Source organism: Dreissena polymorpha, chromosome 1 (genome assembly GCF_020536995.1).
Source record: "Dreissena polymorpha isolate Duluth1 chromosome 1, UMN_Dpol_1.0, whole genome shotgun sequence".
Taxonomy (NCBI): Eukaryota; Metazoa; Mollusca; class Bivalvia; order Myida; family Dreissenidae; genus Dreissena; species Dreissena polymorpha.
The window spans coordinates 109849640-109872054 of record NC_068355.1 but is presented as its reverse complement, the minus strand read 5'-3'; the positions used below and the strand labels follow the sequence as shown (position 1 = coordinate 109872054).

The 22415-nt window shown below is 34.1% G+C and overlaps 1 protein-coding gene across 1 annotated transcript; it reads left to right on the top strand.

The window, feature by feature from the left end:
- Positions 1-283: 283 nt before the first annotated feature.
- LOC127844064 (uncharacterized) lies at positions 284-20504 on the top strand. Its single transcript, XM_052374036.1, has 2 exons — positions 284-725; positions 19610-20504. The coding sequence occupies exons 1-2, from the start codon at positions 557-559 to the stop codon at positions 20377-20379; spliced, it is 939 nt and encodes a 312-aa protein (XP_052229996.1). The 5' UTR covers positions 284-556; the 3' UTR covers positions 20380-20504.
- Positions 20505-22415: the final 1911 nt, after the last annotated feature.

Here is a 22415-nt window from a genome sequence, read left to right as displayed (position 1 = left end):
GCGTTGTCTTCGGTACGTTTGCATTTGACAAATCTTAACATCAAGTAATGCGCATTGCAATTGAAGTTTGTTTGTTGGCTTTTACAAATTTTCATATCGCAAATATGAGCTCGCGGTTGGATGGGCTCCGTGATTCATTATTTTCACCGATCTGATATTGAGTTGATATTGCACAGGGCTTACCGTGTACGTCTTCAATGTGCAATATGCTACGAATGATACTATGCAGTATGTAACCCAAAAAGATTCCTAGAGGTATATTTTTTCCCTGACACCGTTATATATTGCGGGAAAACCAGTTTACCTAGCAACGGATCATTTATTTTCATTTTTTCTAAAATCGCAGTTTTTACATTGAAATATTTTTTTTAACATAACAGAATATGATAAAAGCAACAATACTTATCGAACTTTTTTAATAGATGAACTATTTTTTTAAACGATCAATACGCTGGTGTCACGGTAAACAACATGGCGGATGCCGTAAAGACGTTCGAGTAGAACCTCGTATGAAATAGTATAAATGTCAATTAAATGAAATTGTGTTGCGTGTGGAATGGATAAAAACCTAAATGCTAAATTGTCTGTCAAAAAATCACAAATGGCGCTTGAAAAACTGAAAAAATCTGCGAGTAGAAAGAAAAAGAAGTCTAAAAAGTCGGCAAAAAGTGATCAAAGCCCTGACTCATTGGAAGTTGAAGGGATAGGAACACTTGATCGGACGGGTAACCACTTTTGCTTATTTGGTTTGAAAGTTTGTTGTTGTTTTTTACAATATTCTTCGTCTTTAGCTCATATAAAACTTTAATAAAAGCCAAATGCTACTTGTACTAGTAGCAGGGGCGGCTCCAGGATTTCTGGTTAGGGGGGGTGCAGGGCAAAGCCCTTCTAGGGTTTCCAGGGCGGCAAAGCCCCTGGAAAGCTCCACAATTTTAGTGATTTTGAAGGCTTTGACAACCACTTCTCGAGCATGTCACGCCGGTAAATGACTTCAGTATCAATATTTCCCGTATCTCTGTCATTTCCGTAAAAATGTATAGTAGATCTATTTAAACTAAAGTATACATTGAATGATTCATCATAAGAAAATAATTTGTTATGAAAAGAAAATAGAAAAATGCCGTAAATAAATGGTGGAAAAAATATTTTTAAAATGTGGCCCGACCAAATTTTGAACCTGATTCTCAGGATTATTAAAATTTAAGAGACAAAAACTACTATGGCACCACGCCGGCTTTTGTCTGCAAATGAGGTAAACAAATATATGAACGGAATGACGTAATCAAGCGGTTTATCCATGTGTGCGTTAAAACCAGGGTTCGCCAAAACCGTCTGTCCGCCGGTCCTGACCGGCAAATATTTCTCAGGACCGACAAGTGATTTAAGATAATCGGTCCGACTGACCGACACAATCGGATGAAAAATGGTTTCAAAAAGATCACTCAAAGTGTAAAATATGCTTTTGGATAAATAGAAGGTAAATGCTTTTTGTTCAACTTCTGTCAAAATCCTTTTTTTCTTACCTTCATTTTGATGTTTTGATGTTTAAAGTTGGATTAGAATTGACTATCACATGCGAGTTCAAAATCAACGGTCTTTGTTAAAAAAAGCAACCGAGTGCGTCCGCCATTTTGTTTGTTCCATTTAATTATTCCACAACAAAAACCGCATGAAAACTTGTTTCAACAGGCATTTGTGAGCATTTCTGTTAAATAGTTTCATTATTATATTCTTATGGGAAGGATATATTTTAATTTACACACCAACAATTTCTGAAATCAAAATTAGATTTTTCACCCGATGTACTATATTTCGGATATTTTAAAATTCGGACATAGGGATATTTATGTTTTGATTTGTTGTTGATAGTTTGTAGCAATATGTTTTGTGTTATTTCAGACAACAAGAATGGATGGTGGTAATGGGCCTTTCTATCAAGAAATAGGTGTGAAAGACATTCATTTAATTGAACCTGGAAATCAACCTCGGCTAAGAGAAAATATTTTAACAATAGGTGTTGTTTTAGAACTTGTGAAATTGGCTAATAAACAGAAATTGAAGTCATCCAAAGTAGTGTGAATGGGTGTGTGCAATTAAGTCAAACTTGATTGGATGTCACCCTAACTTCTCAAGAACACGGATTTGCAGAGCTGTGCAGGCTAAAAAACAGTTTGACAAAAAGAAGTCTAAAAAGAATACCTTTGGTTTATATGTGGTTTATTATTAATATAATAATTGTTTAATTATATCGACTTTAGACATGTTTTTTATTGTATTTTAATGTGATCAAAACCAATAAACATCTAAAAGGTACTCTCTTTTGTTGTGTTTTGCTGCTATAGTTAAGTCGGACAGTGGGACTGACAGAAACTGATTCGGACTGACAAAAATTTCAAGTCTGTCAGTCCGAATGACTGACAGATTTTTCAAGTTTTGGCGAACCCTGTAAAACTATTGATTGACAGGCAATTCATGATAACAAGGTATAATGGTGATTTCTACAGATAAGTGGGAGTATAAAAAGAGAGTATAAAATGGCAAGTTTTACAGTCTTCCCACAGCTTTGGGATAAAAGCTTGTCAAAGTCTTCTGCATTTTCGCTCGTTTTGGTGTTGGCGCATCCATCTTTGTTGACATAAAATGCCGTGAAAAGAGAATCAACATGCAAAAAGAGGGATACATCAGAATCGCAAAGTTCGACTTGAAAAACAGGGCGACAGAGAGTCTAAAGTTAAAACATTTAGCGATTGTCTGTGATTAGTGGGAAATGTTGTGTACGAAAAAGAAGAAAAATTAGTTTAAATCTTGATTTAGATCTAGTTAAGTGTGAAACATCAAATGAATTGACTTTACTTTGGCGATTGGCGTACGCCCCCCCCCCCCCCCTTGGATCCGCCTATCAGTAGTGTTAATAAGCTGATGTTTGGTATAGGAGTAATGTTTGTTAGTGTTGCAGTGATTTAGCAAGAATTAAAAAAATGGCAGAGGGAAACTTTAGAAAAAGGTCACTTAAAAAATGCTCATATAAAAACCTAAGAATTTTTGAAAGGCAGATTAATCACACTTATTTTTGTTTACCCTAGTTAGCTATAATAAACACAAAATCAACTAGAAATGGCACGGCAGAGGCCGACGCGTATCCCCACGCCGAATGTTTGACCTAGGTGTGCCCCAGGGTTGGTAATGGGGCCATGCATAGCTGAGATTGACCGTATTGTCATAAGAGAAGTTCATCATCAATTAGAAGTGAATTGGTGTAGAAATGAAGAAGTTACAGTAAAAGGCAATTTTGGGTGGGTGTGACATATGTGGGCAGGGCGCCCCAGGGTTGGTAATTGTGCCATGCATAGTTGAGATTGACCGTATTGTCATAAGAGAAGTTCAGTATCAATTTGAAGTGAATCGGTGTAGAAATGAAGAAATTATAGTAAAAGGCAATTTTGGGCGGGTGTGGTCTATGTGGGCGGGGCCCCAGGGTTGGTAATGGGGCCATGCATAGTTGAGATTGACCGTATTGTCATAAGAGAGGTTCAGTATCAAATTGAAGTGAATCGGTGTAGAAATGAAGAAATTATAGTAAAAGGCAATTTTGGGTGGGTGTGGTCTATGTGGGCGGGGCGCCCCAGGGTTGGTAATGGGGCCATGCATAGTTGAGATTGACTGTATTGTCATAAGAGAAGTTCAATATCAATTTGAAGTGAATCGGTGTAGAAATGAAGAAATTATAGTAAAGGCAATTTTGGGTGGGTGTGGTCTATGTGGGCGGGGCCCCAGGGTTGGTTATGGGGCCATGCATAGTTGAGATTGACCCTAATGTCATAAGAGAAGTTCAGTATCAATTTGAAGTGAATCCGTGTAGAAATGAAAAAATTATAGTAAATGGAATTTTTTGGTGGGTGTGGCCTATGTGGGCGGGCGCCCCAGGGTTGGGATTGGGGCCATGCATAGCTGAGATTGACCCTTATGTCATAACAAAAGTTCAGTATCAATTTGAAGTGAATCCGTGTAGAAATGAAAAAATTATAGTAAATGGAAATTTTGGGTGGGTGTGGCCTATGTGGGCGGGGCGCCCCAGGGTTGGGAATGGGGCCATGCATGGTTGAGATTGACCGTTTTGTCATAAGAGAGGTCCAGTATCAATTTGAAGTGAATCGGTGTAGAAATAAAGAAGTAAATGTAAAATAACCTAAAAAAATGAGTGATAATTTCTGACGCGGCCCCACCCCAACCGCTATAACTTTTGACCCAGGGGTCAGATCAAAATTCCAAATAGTGCAGGGTCGCATAATGCTCATAGCTACCATGTGTGTAAGTTTCAAGGTTCTAGTGCTTTTAGTGTAGGAGGAGATAGTGGCCAGGACGGACGGACAGACAGACGGACGGACGGCGGAGATAACCACAATATCCCCACCTTTTTTTCAAAAAGCGTGGGGATAACTACATTTCTTGATTGTGTTAGAAGCTCTCTGGTGTTTATTGAAATTATTAGCTGATTTAAGTGAACATTGCAATGGCAAGGATTTGGAAATGAAAGCACAGCACTTGCTAGTCAACTAATTTTTTATGAAAACAGATGGGAACAAAACAATTCTTATTGAAGCAGATTCATTATACAGTCTACTCTTGTTAACTTGAAGTCGGCGGGAATAAGAAAAAATATTGCGATAACGAGAGTTCGAGATATCCAATAAGGCGTTTTCAAAGAAAAAATTTACCTTGTTTTTAACATGATCTATATACCTGCTAAGTGGTCTAAATAAAGCCGTCACCGTGTGGCATAATACTCTCTACTACCCTATCTATTACCTGATATATACACGTTTTTACGAGGCACGATTAAATTTGCTATTTAAATGCTTAAAATGACGTTTTACGTGTTACTGAATTGCATGAACACATGCGCTTATCTTTTTCTAAACTGTCGAGTAAACATCCGTTTATGTTGCTATTTAAAGTTATGATGCCATTGACGTCCAATAAAGACGAGGGGTTTTCATCTGAACATGCGTAAATCACGTTCTGGAATACTAAACTGTGCATGTACATTTTGTTGTTTGAAATGCAAAGTTCAATTGATTATTTGTACAGGATAAAATAAACCCACAGGTTATAAAGTGAAGGCCTTACTCAAGTGTTAATGGCTAACGACATTACACACGTGTGGTCATTGATGCAATTAACGGATTAATGATCTACCGCACTGTATCGGGAGCAGCCGGGCGAAGCTGGACGGTAAAGTATCAAAGAAAAACTTTCTCACCTTTGCCGACACTGGGACAGTTATTCGCACTTCGAGATAAACCACAGTGAATACATGTAAAATCAGGACTTGGGACAAATTTTTTATCGAGATATCGAATTCTTCGACATAACTAAAATCGAGATATGCGATATTCATTAATATAGATAAAGAAGGAAAAAAGTTGGGTCACATTGAGCTTACTTCGACATATCGAAAAAATGTTAGTTAACTTGAGTAAAAGATGACATTTTGTAAAAAACAACCTGGCTTTTTTGTAGATGGATTTTTATTATGGCTCAAACGACTACATCAAAACATGAACAATGGCAACTTGAAGGAATAGAAAATTTTGCAAATTATATCAGTACTACAACTCATGAACAAAACACTAGACTGACAACATGCCATTCTTAAAAAAAAAACAAGCATATAAATACGTGTAAATTGTAATGCTGATTTATATTTCAGTTATATTTAAATAATGCTTATGCTTGTTTTGTTTTTAGTGCTGTTTCTTACATGTACCCGTAAATGTGCTACGTAAAACCGCTCTTTAAGACTTATATCAAATACATTTATTTTATGATATTTGTTTTATTGTATGTGTAACTTTTTTTAAATATTGATAAATGAGAGTATATATTAACTATTTATTTGGTTCCTATTAATTCAATATCAGAAAGTAGCATGGAGTTTAGACAGTATGAATGCTCTTTTAATTGTGATGTTAATCTAATGCCGATTCATGTAAGTTTACATAAGTATATCAGAAATCTGTTGGCTCGAATGGTGGATGGCTCAAATTTTTGCTGTTCATCCCAGCGAGCTCGAGTCATCGGGTTTTGACTGTACTAAATGACGTCCTATGGATCATTAATCAATCCATTATTTTTTGCTAGACCTCTCCAAATTCAGATAACATGCATAAGACTTTGAGCATGGTTTGTTAGTATATTCTGTAAAATATTCACCACGAACAGAAACTAAAAAGTTTGAAGCAATCATTCTAAGGCCAAAGAAAATAAATAATTAGATTCTCATCCAAATTTTGGGGGAAATTTGGGCGGGTGGGTGGCTTTTTATTTTTATGTCCCCCACCATAGTGGGGGACATATTGTTTTTGCCCTGTCTGTTGTTCTGTCTGTCTGTTTGCGCCAACTTTAACATTTTGCAATAACTTTTGCTATATTGAAGATAGCAACTTCATATTTGGCATGCATGTGTATCTCATGGAGCTGCACATTCTGAGTGGTAAAAGGTAAAGGTCAAGGTCATCCTTCAAGGTCAAAGGTCAAAAAAACTAAATCAAAGTGGCGCAGAAGGGGACATAGTGTTTCCGACAAATAAATTTCTTGTTTATTTTTTATTATGCCCCCCTTCGAAGAAGAGGGGGTATATTGCTTTTCTCATGTCGGTCTGTCGGTCCGTCCACCAGGTGGTTGTCAGACGAAAACTTAAGAACGCTTGGGCCTAGGATCATGAAACTTCATAGGTACATTGATCATGACTCGCAGATGACCCCTATTGATTTTGAGGTCACTAAGTCAAAGGTCAAGGTCACGGTGACCCGAAATAGTAAAATGGTTTTTGAATGATAACTCAAGAACGCATACGCCTAGGATCATGAAACTTCATGGGTAGATTGATCATGACTTGCAGATGACCCCTATTGATTTTGAGGTCACTAGGTCAAAGGTCAAGGTCACGGTGACCCGAAATAGTAAAATGGTTTTCGGATGATAACTCAAGAATGCATATGCCTAGGATCATGAAACTTCATGGGTAGATTGATCATAACTCGCAGATGACCCCTATTGATTTTAAGGTCACTAGGTCAAAGGTCAAGGTCACGATGACCCAAAATAGTAAAATGGTTTTCGGATGATAACTCGAGAACGCATACGCCTAGGATCATGAAACTTCATAGGTAGATTGATCATGACTTGCAGATGACCCCTATTGATTTTGAGGTCACAAGGTCAAAGGTCAAGGTCATGGTGACCCGAAATAGTAAAATGATTTTCGGATGATAACTCAAGAACGCTTTTGCCAAGGATCATTACACTTCATAGGTAGATTGATCAGGACTAGCAGATGACCCCTATTGATTTTCAGGTCACTAGGTCAAAGGTCAAGGTCACAGTGACAAAAATCGTGTTCACACAATGGCTGCCACTACAACGGACAGCCCATATGGGGGGCATGCATGTTTTACAAACAGCCCTTGTTTTTCATTTTATGTGTCTGTCCTATATTATGTATATGTAATGAAATGTTCACGAATTTGTTGGTTTATATGCATAACACCTATATGTATGTATGTATGTAAAATTATATAGAATAAAAGAAATACATTATCAAACTTTTACTATTGTGTTTTATTTTACCCTTTAATATCTTGTTAAACATATTATGACATTCAATAAAACATTGACTAAACAAAGTATAATAGAAAATACAAATCTGTAACAGAACCCTTTACATTATTTTTTCAGTATGACTAGATATCATTGATTAAAACACGGTATGCATTCAATAGACAGCATTTACAATTTCAAGTTTAGTTTGTATTAATTGGATGAAGATGCTGAGAATAAAGATGATGCACATTTAATGTGGGAAGTTTCCGGGGGGTCTCCTATACTTAAGTAAATAAAATTTCCTAGACAGCCGACAGTTTGACTAACTGTAACATCGGGTGACACCTGTGTCAATTCTAATTTATTTGCGCCGACGAAGGCACAGACGATTTTCGGGTGGTCAACTTTCAACGATGGGGCTTGACCATACGAACCACAAATGAACTTATTGTACAGGTCCGAGAGATTTAAAGTTTCTACACATTTTGACACCCTGTACCAATCTTTTATGGTTGTAACGTCGTTTCTATACCTCAAAATAAGAAACATTTTGTTGTTGTTTTCGCTCGATCTCTTAAATTTCAGACAACCCTCGTGCGCCGTTATAAATCGATAAGTGTCTCAGCGAAATTCAGTTGCCGATTTGCACTTTGCTATTTTCGTACTCATTCAGCCGTTTCGTCCTCAGTATTTTGAGGCTCGAATTTTTTATTGATTTTTTTTTCAAAATGAAAAACGTTCGGGCGGGACGATTTTGATGGGCGACAGGGATGAGAATCTGCGTATTTATTTTCTATGGCCTAACAAAGAATAAGTATAATAATTGTAAAACTACTTATAAACAACACAAAAAGAAGCATGTAGCCTGTTAATTGCATAGTTGATATCGTGGGCTCCACGCAAAACTATCGTAACTCCACTTTTTTCAGAAAATGACTTTTTGGTATTTTCGTAGTATTTTAATGATATACATTTACTGTAAAATTACTAACACTATATTTCCAATCTTTATAGTTGAAATGATTGTAGAGCAGAAATATTGTAATTAAAAAATAGCTGTTTTTTCCCTGCAAAACTATGGTAACTTGAGTTACGATAGTCTTACATACAAAAATGCATTACATCATGATAATTATTTCATGCAAAACTATCGTAACTTGAGTTTTCAGGGGTACATTTTACATTGTAATATGTTAAAACTTAGTACTTGGGAATGTTTTTAATTTATTTTCAGCATGGTTATAGTTAAGATTTTCCACATAAGTCAACAAAGTTATATCCTTCTGTTGATTTGTTTCTGTTTTCTGTTCATAACGATAATTGTAATCTACATCCATCATTATTGTTGGTAATATGTATTTTTTTCGGCCTAGATGTCTTACTCAGGTTTTCTCCTTAATTGAGCTTTACCAAGAGCCATTACAATGTTGGAGAGATTTACCCCAATAGGTCCAATTGAAATTTTTCCATTTGTAACAAATACCTAAACTACCGGTAAGCAAAATCAAAAACTTTCTGTATTGTCTTCAAGAAGAATTTAATAATGATCTGAATAACTGTTTGACAATCTTTGTTGTGTAGTATAGAATAAAGGATATAGCAATTGGGAAATCCCTACTTTTTTCTGTAGATTTGTTCATTCAACACATAGACAGATTATAGTTTGGAACTCATACAAGTTAATGTGTCGGTATGTGTTTTGAGCTTCGTGTAAATTATGGTTATATTGAAAAAATGTCAAGATCGAAGCATAATTTTGTTTTATTGCCAGTTTACAAAACAAATGTTTTTAGGTCTTTAAAGAAAGGTATTCAATAAAAAAATCTTCATTTGCAAACTATTATCCGCATTAAAAGACAAGGCAAATGCGACATAAAGACCCTAAAGCGATGTATTATGTTGATAGGCCAACACTGTCATACATCTCCAACAAGATTGTTATAACCAGTACTATTTGATTTCTAAGATGATTGTTTTCAACTATAAAAATAAATTAACATAAAGGCTATACATGTACATCATAATTTTATCATTTCTTGTTTCATGAAAGCAGATAATGCTTTGACTATTTTGACCAAAAAATCACTATTTGAATACTATTATTTTTATAACATTTATAACATGTTATCAATTAAAAATATATCATATAAATTAAAATTGGTATTAACATATTGGTGAATCGTGTAATTATTCTATCTAAGCCTTCCTACATTGAATATTCTCACTTTTCTAGATTGAAATCAACTTGTTATTTCTGATAAAAGGTGCCTGATGTGTAAACTAAATGCATAATAGTACTGAAAATGTATGGAGGGTCATTATGTATTAACTGGACTATCAGATTTTAGATTAACCAATTATCCCTTGTGGGCCCAAAAGCTTTATTGATTTACAGAGTACATAGTTTGTTTTCTTTCTTTCTTGGTTTTCATGCCATTAACGGTTGCCATTTACAAAGCTATAACTATGACATCAGCGAGGGTGAATATACCCGCAAACTTTGTTTGACACAAAATGCATGTTACTTCATACCGGACATTTCAGGTTTTTCGGTGAAATATAGGGCCTTGAATAAACATACTTACATTCATTAATTAAGGATTCAGACCTAAAAAACTTAGAAAAACACGTTTTTTTTCCCCTAAAACTTCGGTAATTTGATGCATAAAGGAATAGAAGTTGGTAATAAGGAATATTTAGGTACATGAAGATAGGGACAATAATAGTAAAGTTTAGGTTGGTAGCCTAGGGAATGGTAAGGCAAGAAGTCTAGGGAATAGTGAAGTTGAGGTCATTAGAATAAGGAATATTGAGGCAGCTATTCAAAAGAATAGTGAAGTTGAGGTTGATAGTCAATGGAATGGTGAGGCAAATTGTCTACAGAATAGTGAAGTTGAGGTCAAAAGTTAAGCGAAAGTGAGGCAACTAGTTTTTAGAATAGTGAAGTTGAGGTCAGCTGTCTGGAATAGTAAAGTTTAGGTCAGTTGTATATGGAAGAGTGAAGTTGAGGTCAGTTGTCTAGGGAATAGTGAAGTTGAGTTCATGAGTTGTCTAGTGTATAGTGAAGTTAAGGTCAGTTGTCTAGGGAATAGTGAAGGTGTGGTCAGTTGTATAGCAAATAGTGAAGTTGAGGTCAGTTGTCTATGGAATAGTGAAGTTGAGGTCAGTTGATTATGTAATAGTGAAGTTGAGGTCAGTTGTCTATAGAATAGTGAAGTTGAGGTTAGTTGTATGGGGAATAGTGAAGTTGAGGTCAGTTGTCAATGGAAGAATGAAGTTGAGGTCAAAAGTTACGCAAAAGTGGGGCAACTAGTTTATAGAATAGTGAAGTTGAGGTCAGTTGTCTGTGGAATAGTGAAGTTGAGATCAGTTGTCGAGGGAATAGTGAAGTTGAGGTCAGTTGTCTATGGAATAGTGAAGTTGAGGTCAGTTGTCTAGGGAATAGTGAATTTGAGGTCAGTTATGTAGGGAATAGTGAGGCAGCTTGTCAATGAGGGAATAGTGAAGTTGAAGTCATTTTTGTAAGGAATAGTCAGGTTCAGATCAGTAGTCTAAGGAATGGTGAGACAAGAAGACAAAATAGTTTGATAGTCTATGAAATGGTGTGGCATGTTGTCTAGGGAATAGTAAAGTTTTATAGACGTCCTCAGATTATATAAACTTCTATGACTGTAAGGGCATGTTTATAGAATACATTTGTATTTCAATGGCACAACAGAGTGGAAAAGGTAGATTGATTTTAATTTAAAACCATAAAAATGGACATCAATTATCCAAATCAATTAAAGTATCAGTTGTGTTATGACTGTGGGGAATATACTGTAAATCTATGTGCCATTACACAATATAGAGACATAACAAGACCCAGCACAATATTCTTATTGAGGGATGATTTAATTTCTATAAAACTAAGAGACATCATAGGATCTTTGTGCAGACAACCTTCTTGAAAGGGGGCACCATTGATTTTTTCTACTTCTGCCTCATGAGTAGGGTAACAGTCTCTTCATATACTGGCCATTTGATAATTTTGATATTTGTAATTGATTTAATTACCGTTTCTTGTAATTTATTATAAAGCTGTCAATTTGGATTTCACTTATTCCAATCCATCAAAATTTAGTTCAATTTATATAGAAACTAGTAAGCAAGTTATAACAATAAGAAATGTAAGATTGTTTTTTTCATACTGGAAATAGTGCAGTACTTTTGATGTTTGTAAACTAATCGTAAGTGGGTGAATTGCATGGGAATAAATTTTTACTTAAAAGGATTTCAAAGGGATATTTTTTCCATATCATTCTAAAATAAGTCAGATTATAGGAATCATCAAAGCATTATCATTATAACCATCAAATAATTATGAAAATAGCCTTGACAATATTGTACATTATTGAATAATGATTCTGGATTTTAGTTCAAATCATTATCACTATATATTTTAAAATACATCCGATTTTTGTTTTAAATTTCTGTGAATATATTAAGATTATTATCTTATGGAAATACGTATGCAAAATATATTAATACTGTTACCAGTATTTTAGAACAACATCAACTAAAAGACAGCTGAATATTTCTTTACTGATAAATTTCAAAATATTTCCATTATTTCTTGATTTGTATCAATTTTTAGTTAAAAACAATGTTTAAAACAATCAATATTGCTGGAATAAATGTTTCATACTGTTCAAGAGTTATTGAATATAAGTGTCAAAATATTAACAGTGTCTGTTTAGATTTTCCTGAACTTACTGTAAGTCTGGCCATAAGAAATGATTATAAAAGTTGCCAAAATTAAATCAGACAAATCTTTTTTATTTATAGCAGCTGAAAACTTCAACAACAAAAAATACGATAGTTTTGCAACTAAATATTCCTTACATTTGTATGGTATTTTGCACGGAAAAGTATCGTAACTCAAGTTACAATACTTTTCTGTGGAAAACCCACCCAAAAATTTAGCATTTTCCCTGCAAAAGTATCGTAACTAAAAAAAATTTCAAAATATAAAATATGATGAAAGTTAATTTTGATTTTACTATTCCATAATTTATTATATAATAGATTGTTGTTTGTACTCACAATAAGGAACTCCTGTCTTTAACAAAAGAATTTAAGAAAAATCAAATGTTTTTTGCTTCTCCTGTAATATTTTCAAAAAGTGTGTTACGATAGTCTTGCATGGAGCCCACGTTATATTTCTCATTTGAATTTCAAACTTTATTTGCAATGATAGAATTGAAATAATCTTTGCATTGTGGCTGCTTATTGGTAAAAAATAAGCATCTTTGGGGCTATTACCATGATGAATTAATTTGAATGCCTGAAGACTCCATTCTGTTGTTTATTGGTAGATAAACAACACAAAATTAAACATTATTTCTTAATTATACATTACAACTTATTAAGTGGGCAAAGTGTCAATACCTGTTAACAGACATATAAATTTACGTTTTGAATGAGTATATTAACATTTATTTGTTGTATTGTTTTAGTGTTTAAAAACAAGAGACAAATCTTAATTTAAAATTAAGTTTGCATCAAACAGTAATAATGTGTGAAAGAAACTTCAGAGTTAATTAAAAACTGTAGATACTGTACTGTTATGACTCCTTAGCTTTAACAGTGTAAATAATGCTATCAAATTGTTCATAATTAATTAATGAACACCAGATAAGATAAATTCTTTGTGACTAGTTATTGTAATGTTTACAACTGCAAACCATTATTTGGTTGTATTGCCAACTGTCATTTAAGCGGTTAAAATTTACTACTTTGTAAAAAACAAATATTAGTATTGAATATCAATATGTAAATAGCAAAAAATTAATTCAAAACTTAAGTACATTGTAATCGCATGTTGATAGAGATTTGATATGTAAACGTCATTGTCTGCATAAATCATTATCTACTGACCTCAGTGTGGGGTGAGTTAAGGATATAGGATCTATCGTATTATGTATCCAACTGGTGGTTAATCTATTAAGTGACTATTAATCAATTTTTTTGGCAGAGGTGCAATATCACACTTTTGGTTGGTTATCCATTTATGTTGGTTTTCTTTTCAGTCGATTGAATACAAAATTTAAATTTTAATCTGCTTTTACTGAATGCGATCCCATGTCTGCCAGACCGGTGTTTAGACTTGCAGAATTATTTTCTTGTTATTTGTGTTTTATGTTATAAACCATTTTAGATCATTTTTCCATAATGTCTTAAGTGGAAAGCATTTAAATTCAGTTTCGGATATGATGGCAGACAAGTAGAGATTATTTCAGGGCTATTAGAGAGGTACATGTACATGTGTGGATAAGGTTTATTACTGACTTGTATAAAGAGATAAATTATGCGAAGTATTTCAACTACACAACACTGTTAATACAAATTTGAAAATGCTTAAGCTCCTGTTATAAGGTGCTTTAAATCAATCAAAAGATAACCACTGATAAAAATGTAAGATCGGCATTTTGTTAAACCTTAAAGGGACCTTCTTACAGGTTTCAGCATGTATTGAAGTTTTTCATTAAATGCTTCAAAATGATAATTGTAAATATTGAAACTAAATAGCTCGAGTGAAATACAAGGATAGAATTAACACAAGAAAAACAAAGTAATCCTCAACAAGGCTTAAACCACAAACCTTGCAGTTAAAGTCAGCACTGACACCATTCGGCCATGGGTGGTCATACATGGCGAAGGCAGAGCTCCAGATAAGGATTTAGTCTAAAGGGTATTTTACCCCCTGAAATTATTGTTAAAGGGTATTTTACTCATTTGTTTCAGCCATAAAGGGTATTTCGGAATTTTGAGGTGTATTTTCCATTTCCATAGAAAACTGACATAGTACATGGCGTGTTTAATCTAGAATTATTATTATTTGTTAATTAATAAATGCAAACAGAATAAATTATCAATGATGATATGAACATACTTTCTTTAAAATATTCAACTTACATGTGTTGTATCTCTGCCTTGATTTGGTCTTTCTTGCATATAGTTTTCATGTAGTATACCACAAACGCCATTTCGCAATTTAACTAAGTTATGGCACTGCTTGTGCAATGAAAAATAAAGTCACACTATATGTGGTCTATGTAAGTTAATAATAAACTTCTTCAACAATGAGATCGCCTAAAATTATTAAAAAAATTCTAGAAGCATCATAAGATTTATGGCATATTGTAATATACAATTACTTTCTGCAGGAGCCGCTGTTCGATTGAAACGTCCCTTTTTCGAATCAAGAACACAGTGGGCCGCCATTTTTATTTCTTGGTTCTTTCGATTGACTTACTTTTGATTCAAAGGTTAACTTACACTTAACCCTTAAAAGGATTATTTGTTTTACCGGTTACGCACTTCGATCGATCATTTAAAGCGGTTTTTTAATTTTTCATAAGGTAAATACGCAGATACGTATCTTATCTGGAGCTCTGGGTGAAGGGTATTTTATACTTAATAAAAGCAATACTTAATGTCACAAAATATAACAATAACAGTGGAACTCTCTAAATTATTTAATCATTTGGCGTATATAAATCTTTATAATTTGCAGGATTTTAAATCCTCAAAAGATGCATATGATGGATATTTTAGAGCATGGTCAATGTTCAGTTTTACTGTTTCCATGCAAACATAACTAGAAAGAAAATTTTGCAGATCTGAAACATTTTTTTTTCTTCAGTTTTGTCAATTTACCAAAATGTGAACAGGTCCCTTTAATACTTGAAAGTGCAATTTGTTTTATTTATAGTAAATTAGTTAAAACATTTGTAATGTTGGTTTATTGTACAAATAACACTTTTACATTGCAATATCGGAAAAACCAAACTAGAATATTGTGACAAAAAAGAATGAAATGAGGTATTGGAATTAAATGTTTGAATGTACTCTGTCAACCCCCATTTAAACTTAGTTTATAGATTTTGAAAGACAGCACACAACAACATCATTAACTTCTTTACAAGGTTTTTATATTGATCAGTGAATTTGGATCTAACTATCCCTTACATGCATTATTAATTCCGGTTTGCATCATTGTAAATACTGCATACGGACATTGGTAATTATCTTCACAAGAATCATTATTCTTTATAAAAAGAGTGCTATAATTATATATGCATATCATCTTGTAAAGTAGTTGAAAACAAATTGAAAAATAGAAATCTTTAGAATGTAGTAAATTTAAAGTTTATTGAAAAAATGTTATTAATATTCTGTACACCACCATGGGGCGAGGCATTTTACCATATATGGCTATAGTAAAACCTTGTTAACACTCTAGAGACCACATTTATCGTCCGATCTTCATGAAACTTGGTCAGAACATATGTCCTAATGACATCTTGGATTAGTTGGAAAATGGTTCTGGTCTGTTGAAAAGAAAACTAAGACCACCAGCATTTTCTTGTATATGGCGATATATGGCTATAGTAAAACCTTGTTAACACTCTAGAGGCGACATTTGTTGTCCTATCTTCATAAAACTTTGTCAAAAGATTTGTCCCAATTATATCTTGGAAGAGTTTGAAAATGGATTTGGGTGGTTGAAAAACTTTATTGCCTGGGGCGGTGAATTTTTCCTTTATAGCAAAAACTTGTTAACACTCTAAAAGTCACATTTCAATCTTCATGAAACTTGGTCAGAACATTTGTTCGAATGATATCTTGAAGGAGTTTGACAATGGTTCTGCTCGCTTTAAAAGCATGGCCACCTGTGTGAGGGGCATTTTTGCCAATATGGCTATACATACTACTATAGTAAAACCTTGTTAACACTCTAGAGGCCACATTTATTGTCTGATCTTGATGAAACTTGGTCAGAAGATGTGTCCCAATGATATCTTGGACGAGTTTGACAATGGCTCTGGTTCGTTGAAAAACATGGCCACTAAGGGGAAGGGCTTTTTCCCTTATATGGCTATAGTAAAAACTTGTTTACACTCTTATTGTCACATTTATTGTTCAATCTTCATAACACTTGGTCCGAACATTTGTTTTAATAATATCTTGGATCAGTTTGAAAATAGTTTGGGTCTGATGAAAAGCATGGCCGCCAGGGGTCGAGGAATTTATCCGAATATGGCTTAAGTGAAACCTTGTTAGCACTCTTAAAGTTACATTTATAGTTCACTTGGTGAAATTTGGTCAGATTATTTGTTCTAATGATATCTTGGGGCTGCAAGTGAGTTCCTTAGTATTTCAGGGCCTCAGAGCGACTTTGGACCTTTTTGGCCTCTCATTTTAAAACTTAATATACTTAAAAGGCTCAAGACTGTTACTTTATGACAATGTAACCTTGGTTTATAAATATATATATATATTCTGCGATTTCTTCAATTATGTATCGCCAAAAAAGTGCAATTAAAATGTAACTGAAAAGCACAATGTTGGTACATTTGTATTTTCCCAAGGCTAAATTTAGTGTAATTCCAATGACCGAAGCATTCCAAAATATAGGTCTATGGTTTGTAACATTCTTTAGTTACACAAATGACAATATTATTATACAGAAGTATAATGCAATACTACAAGCCTGTCCATGGGGTGTAAGCTAATAGCTACTTTTTGAACAGATTTAATTGCCTGTTAAAATCAGTTCAATCTAGAATTGGTGCGTAAAAATATTGCTATCTTAGTAACAAAAGTTCTATAAACCTATTGACGAATTGGCTGTAATTGCAATAGCAAGTGAATATTCAAAATAGGACAAAGTGTTTTAATTGATAGTTGGCCAAGATTGTTTAACTTTATCTTAAGGCCATTGTGAAGTATTGATAGAGTCTACAATTATGCTTACAATGTTATTTTCAGGACTTAACAAGTTCGTTTTAATTGAAGGTTAACTTTTGTTAGCTTAATTCCATACTTATTAGAACTGAAAAATGACCCTGTTCTGCCAACCTACTGGCTAAGTATACTTTATCACCAATGTTCCTTTATAGCTTTAAATTCAACTACGGTAAGTTGTATGCCCCAAAAGGGAGGCAAATGGTTATCGATTGTTCTTTTTTCGGCATAGCTGTTTAACGTCACTTTTGACCTTACCTGACCTGTGTATTAGTGTCCAATAAAATTCAAATACAATTTCCCGTGGCTAGACACGAATAAATACACTTCATTTATTCGATTGGCTGAATTGAGTATACCACCAGAACATTGGAAACATGTCCGCTTCTTTGTAACACTGTTTAACTGCATGAAACAATTGTATCTATAATGAAAAGGCTTAATAGATAGAACAGTTTTACACTCAACTCTCGACATCAATACAGTTTGTGCGTGCACCTTTTATTTTCAGGGGATTGCCAGCGCAAGAGCGTTTGTACTTAGAGGCTATGTTCTCATATTTAGTACTGACTTCCATATTCCTGTCAACATGTTAACATGTAAAAGTATAAAGAGCAGTGGAAGTGTGGCCTCACTTTAATGCATTGCATTTCAACCCACAAGGTATCAGGGTCAGTTCGCGGACAGTGTGTGTGAATGTCAGAGTTTATTTACAGGTCATCGCTGCGTCTTCACGACTACCTTATGTGCTGACCTGAGTTCGCGGCCAGTAAAATAATCGTTATATAATATAGACGCTATCGCGTGAACTAGGTGAACTGGAATTTTCTTTAGACCAGAAATATGTTAAATGAAGATATTCAGCGATATAATTATGGTATGTCAATAATAGATTTTTAATGTGTTTTCAACAATACCATGATCAATATTATTTTTGATTAATTTAACAAGAATTGTTTCACCATTTTGACTAATGTATTAAGCATGAGCGCGATGATTCTCGATACTGTTAATAATCGAATCAAATAGCAATGCCCGACAAACCACTAAAACAGGTTTGTTCGAAGAACACGCGTTTAAATATTTAAAATATGTACAGATACTTCGCGTGTGGCCGGTTGACTCATATGTTTTAATTTCACTTCCATTCTTCTTTTGGTTTTCTGTTTTGTATCTATAGGTTTATGACCAGCAATATGTAATAATGAAAAATAATCCGCGAAAACTTTGCGTAACATATGTACTGCGTGTGATGCAGCTAAGAACTGCACAGAAAATGACATTCGTTACCTTGATCTCATTCATTGAACGCTTTACCTTTCACAAACTCCAACCACAATCAACGCCGTATATCTTTTTAAAAGATATTTCTTGTTTAATTATGTTTAAATTAACTTGCCATATAAACAAATAATTGCTGGTAGAAATTGTATGTTTAGAAGTTTAAATATTTAACAAGAAAGAACAGTGAGTTTTGTTTGTGATTTTGAAACGAGCACATGGTGATGATAGTGATTTTGGATTAATAAAAATAGATCTATAAATAGTAGCTGGTGAGAGTATTTAGCTTTTGTGGCAAAGCCCACATCTGTATATCTAATTGTCTGTCCTGTTGAATGTCCTACCTTCCTGGGTCGTGTGTGTAGCATACCTCAGGGAGTATAAAAAGGATTCATATTGAGTTTAAAGAGATTAAAATATAATATGTACCGGGTACTGATAGAGGGGATTAACGGTTATTGTAGAGTAAAAGAACCATATTTCCGTTTTACAAAGCATAACTCACTATTGAAGGTATTTATATAAAACTGTGTACATTAATAGAGTAATTCAAGAGGAAGTGCAGAGAACAGGAACAACAAGTAACTTGTTTGAAGTTGTTAACATATTGCTGTTTGTTTAGTCCTTTACTTGTTTGGAGCTTATTCAGCATGTCATCACATGAGCAGATTTCAACTTTTTATACCCCCACAAACCAAGTGTAGTTTATAGTAATTTCCATTTTAAACTATAAAAACATTGCATGCAAATCTAACATTTCCAGAAATTTCTATAGCGAAGTAGAAATATATGTAGCAAATGTTAATTTTTGCCTTCAGGTAATTCAAACACTGCATGATTACCTTGAATTATCAGTGTCATATTTGTCTCTTTCCTTTCTACAGATGGAAATTAATAAGTAGTTTTATCTCATATGTTGTCTTATCTATTTAAGGTGCTGAGTCCGACTCCTCACTGACGCGACCCAGTGGGTCACCAGGTATTGCCAGCAAGGTTCAGCTCACCTCCGCCACCAGCCAATCAGCTGCCTCAAATACAAACTTTGACAACAGTACAGAACTGGTCACTAGAATTCTCAAACCCAGATCTCTACTTCAGTTTCCTCCTTGTTTGGGGGAAACAACTGATTTGCCGAACAGCACAGCTTCAGCCAGTTGTCTGTTGGGTAACGAAACTATTAATTTGGAAAAGAAACCAGCCAGTGTTTCCTTTTCGAACATTGACGAGATACTTTCAACAAACCTTTCCACAATGTCTGTGAAATCCAAAAATGGGTCCTCTCGCAGCAAGGGAAAAAGTGGTTCAAAATCATTAGCCAATGGTGCTGTTTCTTCAAAGAAAGAAAAGGCAGTAAAATCTGAACCGTCAAAGACCAGTGTTAACAAAGCTTCAGAGGAAGCGGCAAGAATTCGAAGTGAGGAAAGTTTACGCTGGGAATTTGTGTTAGAAGATGATGATAAAGAACAAGAAAGATTACGAGTTTATAAAATGAACCGAAGAAAACGATATTTAGCAGCTGCAACAGAAAAAGGTCTTGGCTGGGTTGTGAATTATGGTAAAAATGGTTCCCCATTGTCAGACGACTCAACTACAGACATCCGAGAAGCATACAGAGCAACCGTCACAGAGTACAGCACTGTCCGGAGCATTATTACTAGTCAGAGTAGTACCCCATTGGGCGTTGCTGGAGAAATTGCTTGCTAGTTGCATTGATTTAAATTGCATTAATTCTCTTGATAAATATCTTCCGAAGTATTTGGCCACTGCTAGCAAGATGCCTATGCTTGAATGTGTGCGAATTTTCTTGCCTTATTTCATCAGAAATAATAGGACATTACTTACATAGTGGGCTGTTTCGCCACAGCTGTAAGAAATCACTTGCAAGAAGCTTTGAGTGAACAGGTTGGAAATTCCTTGCCTAAATCTGTAAATATGAGGCCCTTAATGGCTCTCCTTGTTTAAACAGTAGACTGTGTAATGGTCCAAGTCAACAGAACTCACAAGCAAGATGTGCTGACTGTTGGTCGTAGTTATGGTGATTGCTCTTTGAAGAGTACAGAATGCTTACGTTGGAACTGTTTTTCAATAAATAATACTGTTACTGTATTAGATGGATAAACATTTACCCATTATGCATAAGTAAAATATTTTGATCGATACAGATAGGTGCTAGGTTATTTTTAAAATTTATCAGTTAAGTGGAGGAATGCTTAGGGACATGTATGCATTAGTTTGCCTGACCCTATAGGTTTGGTATTTGTTAAGAAATTATACTATATTAAATTAAGATGTGTAATTGCAAAAAATATGTTTCATTTAGTTCAAAAAGTTACTTGTAGTGTTAAAGTAAACTCTAAAGTTGCGGGTTTTTAAGTATTTATATTTATACATGTACCTTCATTCATACCATTAAAGCGTTGTTATAAAACTTTTTTTTTTTATAATTATATAATGTCCATATGTTGATGTTTTTTTAAGCGAATATGCATAATATCGATCTACAGCACTGTACAAAAAAAATGTGATATTTTATGACAAGATACATATGTGATTTTTTCATTGTATATTTGAAGTGCCTCAAAGTTGCCTGATTTAGAGTGGTAATGTGTGAAATTAGAATAAGACTCAAACATAGATTCAATGAAATTTACAATGTTATGATTTATATGCAGATTCCATTTTAAACATCTATAAATGATGAGCAAAAAACTGAATAGCCCATAGAAAAATGCACATATAACTGAATCAGTAAATTGATTGTTCACATTTCTAGAGACGAAGATAACTACGTCTCTGACATTACTGTATACATATTAGGGCTGCAACAATATACCGGTATATCGGTATATATCGCAATACGCAATCCGCATATTGTATTGCGATATGATTTTCATCATACCGGTACGAAAATTTTACAAAAATTCACTCACATTTCGTCCAGAAAAGCCATCCGAAATAATGATAAAAAGGTAAACAAAACAAAGCAGTGTAAATTATTTTTTACGTAAAAATAGCATTCTAAAAAGTGTATTATACGGAGAAGCGTTGTTACACCCATGGGAGCGTTCATTCGATGCTTTTGAACAGATTATCGTTGAATTAATTGCGCACAGCTGTAAATGTTTCGTTCGATTCTGATTTGAGCATTATTTGTAATCCGAATTTCGGAAACACGCTTCCAAATTTGAATGCTAACGCGACAATAAAAAATTATAGCGTCAAATAAAAAGTGCTTTATCCTTTGTCTCAATAAAAAGCGCGCGAAAATTATACAGACATGTAGAACGTCGCATGGAAAGTATGGGTGTATTTTGTGTCGTATAAAAACGGGAACATCACATCAGCTGAATTACGCGTGTTCAGTGGGAAAAACGCCCCGGTTGGACGTTATTTCATCACATCTTTAAATAGTAACAATTTCAAAAATGTATTTGATACTTAAGAAAATTTGCGAATGTTTGTGTTTCTTATTATTCTTGAGCACAATTATAGTAAATATTTACCAGAATTTGCTTTAAAATTGGAATTTATGGGATTATCGGGTAATTGGCAAGTTATAATTTTGGTACAAGTTAGCAATATATTGCGATATATTGCAATACGGGTTTTTGAACTGACAATATATTGCAATACTGTTTTTGGCGTATTGTTGCAGCACTAATACATATACCTGTATAGTTCTGGTATATGTATCTCTTTACATACCGGTAATTTTCACTCAAAAGCTGGTCTGAGTGTAC